Raw genomic sequence first — 4,981 nt, forward strand, 5'->3', positions numbered from 1 at the left:
TTGAATCTATCTTAGTTCCAACATATACTGATACTTCCTCTAAGAAGAGGAAGGTTATTTTCCAAAGCCTAATTAAATATAGAGAAATTTGTGAGGCATCAAACCCCAGAATGCTACACATTAGATGCCTCTCTCGTTAAAGACAACCACTGGAAAAATAAAGAAATTAAAATGTTACACTAGAAAATATTCACTTAATATAAAACAAAGCAGTAAAGGAAGACTAGAGAAACAAAAAAGAGAGAAACATAGAGAAAACAAAAATGAAAATGACGGTTATAATCCAACTACATCAATAAGATCATTAAATGTGAATGCATTAAATAATCCAATCAAAAGGCAGTCATTGTCAGATGGATTTTTTTTTTTTTTTTGGTCTTTTCGCCTTTTCTAGGTCCGCTCCTGCGGCATATGGAGGTTCCCAGGCTAGGGGTCGAATCAGAGCTGTAGCTGCCGGCCTACACCAGAGCAACAGCAACGTGGGATCCGAGCCGTGTCTGCGACCTACACTGCAGCTCACAGCAACGCCGGATCCTTAACTCACTGAGCAAGGCCAGGGATTGAACCTGCAACCTCATGGTTCCTAGTTGGATTTGTTAACCACTGAGCCACAACGGGAACTCCTGTCAGATGGATTTTAAAAGAGATCCAATGATATGTTATATGTTATAAAGAGAAACACTTTATTTTTTATTGAAGTATAATTGATCTCCAATATTATATTTCATTCAAGTATACAATATAGTGACACAATATTTTTATAGATTATATTCCATTTAATGTTATTATAAAATGCTGGCTGTATTCTCTGTGCTGTAAAATATATCCTTGTAGCTATTTATTTTATACATAGTAGTTTGTGCCTCCTTAATCCACTACCCCTATTTTGCCTCTTCCCCTTCCCTCTCCTCAATAGTAACCACTAGTTTGTAGTAGTAGTGCTATTTTTTGTTTTTGGAAGAGCCTCCATATTGTTTTCCATGTTGCCTGCACCAATTTACATTCCCACCAACAGTGTCCTAGGGTTCCCTTTCCTCCATATCCTCACCAATATTTGTTATTTGTGGTCTTTTTGATGATAGCATTCTGACATGTATGAGGTGACAGCTCATTGTGGTTTTTATTTGCGTTTCTCTGATGATTAGTGATGTTGGCCACCTGAATGTCTTCTTTGGAAAAATGTCTATTCAGGTCTTCTGCTCATTTTTTTGAGTTGTTTATTTATACTAAGTTGTTACTCTCAAGTTGTTATTCATACTAGGTAATATGAGCTATGTATATGTTTGGGCTATTAACCCCTTATCGGACATGTCATTTGCAAATATTTTCTCCCATTAAGTAGGTTGTCTTTATGTTTTGTCTATGGTTTCTTTTGCTTAAAGGCAAAAGCTTTTAAGTTTAATTAGGTCCCATTTGTTTATATTTGCTTTTATTTCCTTTGCCTTAGGAGATAGATTTTTTTTAATATCGCTATGATTTATGTCAAAGAGTGTTCTACCTATATTTTCTTCTAGGAGTTTTACAGTTTCCAGTCTTACATTTAGGTCTTTAGTCCATTTGGAGTTATTTTTGCTTAAGCTGTGAGAAAACGTTCCAACTTCATTCTTTTACATGTAGCTGTCCAGTTTTTCCAGTGCCACTTACTGAAGAGACTGCCTTTGCCCCATTATATATTCTTCCCTACCTTGTCATAGATTAATTAACCATAAGCACATGAGTTTGTTCCTGGGCTCTCTATTCTGTTCCATTGACATATGTGTCTATTTTGGTGCCAGTACCATACTCTTGATTGCTGTAAATTTGTAGTATAGTCTGGATGCAGGGAGTGTGACACCTCCAGCTTTTTTGTTTTTACTCAAAATTGCTTTGGTTATTTGGGCTTTTTTTATGGTCCACATGAATTTTAGTTCTGGGTGCAAAATGTAATGGGTATTTTGATAGGGATTGCATTAAATATGTAGATTTCTTTGACTAGTATGGTCATTTTAACAATATTAACCCTTCCAACCAAGGAACATGGGATATCTTTCCATTTTTTGGGCATCATCTTCACTTTCCTTCATGAAAATATTATAGTTTTCAGTGTTTTATGTATAACTGAATGATTTTGTTGTACAGCAGTAATTATTACAACTTTGTAAACCAACTATACTTCAGTAAAACTATTTTTAAAATGTTATAGTTTTCAGAATATAAGTCTTTCACCTCCTTGGTTAAGTTTATTCCCAGGTATTTTATGCTCTACAATGAGATTTTTTTTTTGTCTTTTGTCTTTGTTGTTGTTGTTGTTGCTATTTCTTGGGCCGCTCCCGCGGCATATGGAGGTTCCCAGGCTAGGGGTTGAATCGGAGCTGTAGCCACCGGCCTACGCCAGAGCCACAGCAACGCGGGATCCGAGCCGTGTCTGCAACCTACACCACAGCTCACGGCAACGCCGGATCGTTAACCCACTGAGCAAGGGCAGGGACCGAACCCGCAACCTCATGGTTCCTAGTCGGATTCGTTAACCACTGGCCACGATGGGAACTCCTACAATGAGATTTTTTTTATGGCTGGACCCATGGCATATGGAAGTTTCCAGCCAGAGATTGAATCTGAGCTTCAACTGTGACCTACACCCCAGCTGTGGCAATGCCAGATCCTTTAACCCTCTGCACCAGGCCAGGGATCAAACCCATGCATCTGCAGTGACTCAAGACACTGCAGATTGATGCCTAATCCACTGTGCCACAGTGGGAACTCCAAGTTCTGATAGTTTTTTTTCTTTTTTTTTTTTTGTCTTTTTGCCTTTTCGAGGGCCACTCCCGCAGCATATGGAGATTCCCAGGCTAGGGGTTTAATTGGAGCCGTAGCCACCGGCCTACGCCAGAGCCACAGCAACGCAGGATCCTAGCCATGTCTGGGACCTACACCACAGCTCACGGCAACGCCGGATCCTTAACCCACTGAGCAAGGCCAGGGATGGAACCCTCAACCCCATGGTTCCTAGTCGGATTCATTAACCACTGTGCCATGACGGGAACTCCCTGATAGGTTTTTTTTTTTTTTTTTGTCTTTTTGCCATTTCTTGGGCTGCTCCTGCGGCATATGGAGGTTCCCAGGCTAGGGGTCGAATCGGAGCTGTAGCCGTCGGCCTACACTAGAGCCACAGCAACGTGGGATCCGAGCCACATCTTCGACCTACACCACAGCTCACAGCAACGCCGGATCCTTAACCCATTGAGCAAGGCCAGGGATCAAACCCACAACCTCATGGTTCCCAGTCGAATTCATTAACCACTGAGCCAAGATGGGAATTCCTCCCTAATAGTTTTTTAAATGAAGACTGTAATGTTTTCTATATACGGTATCATGTCATTGGCAAATAGCGAATTTTACTTCTTCCCCTCCAACTTGGATGCCTTTTATGTCTTCGTATTATCTGATTGCTGTGGCTAGGATTTCCAATCTTTTTTTTTAGGTGGTTGTTTTAATATTGTTTATTAACACAGTAACAAATGCAGACTTAAGTAGTCCACAACATATAATCAATCCACTGGGCAACTCCTAGTCCAGGCCTTACAGTTAACAGCTTAAGGTATTTCACTCCAGGTTTTCACAAGTCCTGATTCAAACCTCTACCTTTTCACAAAAAAAGTAGATTGGCATATAAAATAAAATACATAACTACTCATTTCCTACACGGTGTCTTAGAGTCACGTGTCCATGTTCTATATATGAGATGACAGACTCTAAAAGCTGTTAAATATCAGCATTCCCTTACAAGAAGGGAAAACAGATTCCAATTTTTTTAAAACAAAAAAGTCTTGGAAGGACTTTACATAAATGGCCCTATGTGTGTAACCTGTACAAAATAAAGCTGTTTTAAAATTTACAGACTACAAGCAACTGAACCCAAATGTCTATTCTTCTCTGTATTGCATTTCAGCTAATATTGCAAAACTAATGACAGTTTTAAAAGTTGCTATTACCAATTCTGTCTACTGTAGCAAGATAAGTTACAACAAAATCTTAGGAAATAAGACTGAATAATATCTGTTATAGAAATACCCTCCTCTTTACTAACTTCCACCCTCTCCCACCCTTTCAAAATCATAAGCAGCTCTCTGTGACACACAAATAATGTAAAGAATTGTGAAAACCCAATTTATCTCTTGGTCCACTGTCCGGCCATTCTGTCATGTTCTGCTCTGTTGGTCATATACTGAGTGGCAATACTTCCCACCAAGGGTTCAGCAGGACTATAGTCTATAAGAAGTGAGCAGATAGAAAGAAGAACTTTGGAGATGGTGAGGGCTGGGCTCCAATTATCTTTCAATTTTTCAGAGCAAATAACCCCTTGACTGTTAATATTACAGTGATAGATTCTTGTCTGAAATGTAACCTTTGGAGGCTTCAAGGGATACTCTGGTGTAAAAGTGATATCAAGGAAGAATACACCACCCTTATACACGGACCCTGGCCCTAGAATGGTTGATCTCCATTCATGGATGTTACCGCCTTTGGGGCCAGCACTGCAGTTAGGCGGAGGGTCTAAAGTGATGTCTGTCAATTCCTTCTGAATGCTCTTGGCGCTGGTGGAGAGGATTTTGGAGTTTTTGCTCATTCTGACTTTACTCTCCTTCTTCTTGGAGGTGTTTGCTTCTTTCTCGGTTTGCTGGTTGGAGGACGAAGATGAGGAGGAGCTGGTGCTGGCCCTCCAATCGTCATCCGACATAGCGAAACCCCCCACCCCACCCTGCCCCGCCCCACAAACAGCCCTTCTCTTTGTGTCTGGCTGCTCCCTGCCTCGGCGGGGGCTTCTGCTGCAGCTGTGGCTGCGGCAGGGCCTGGCCACTCATGTCTCTCAACTGGGAGAGAACTCCAATACTGTGTTAAATAGACCTGGCGAGAGTGTGCTTTTTTGTCTTGTTCTTGATTTTAGAGGAAAAGCTTTCATGTTTTCACCACTGAGTATGATGTTAGCTCTAGGTTTGCCATT

General features: G+C 40.7%; 1 protein-coding gene across 1 annotated transcript; it reads right to left on the reverse strand.

The window, feature by feature from the left end:
• Positions 1-4,083: 4,083 nt before the first annotated feature.
• On the reverse strand, positions 4,084-4,717 carry LOC125118604 (ubiquitin-conjugating enzyme E2 E1-like). The gene has a single exon (XM_047765286.1). It carries the CDS (start codon positions 4,715-4,717, stop codon positions 4,148-4,150), a length of 570 nt encoding a protein of 189 aa, XP_047621242.1. The 3' UTR covers positions 4,084-4,147.
• Positions 4,718-4,981: the final 264 nt, after the last annotated feature.

This window comes from Phacochoerus africanus, chromosome X (genome assembly GCF_016906955.1).
Source record: "Phacochoerus africanus isolate WHEZ1 chromosome X, ROS_Pafr_v1, whole genome shotgun sequence".
Lineage (NCBI taxonomy): Eukaryota > Metazoa > Chordata > Mammalia > Artiodactyla > Suidae > Phacochoerus > Phacochoerus africanus.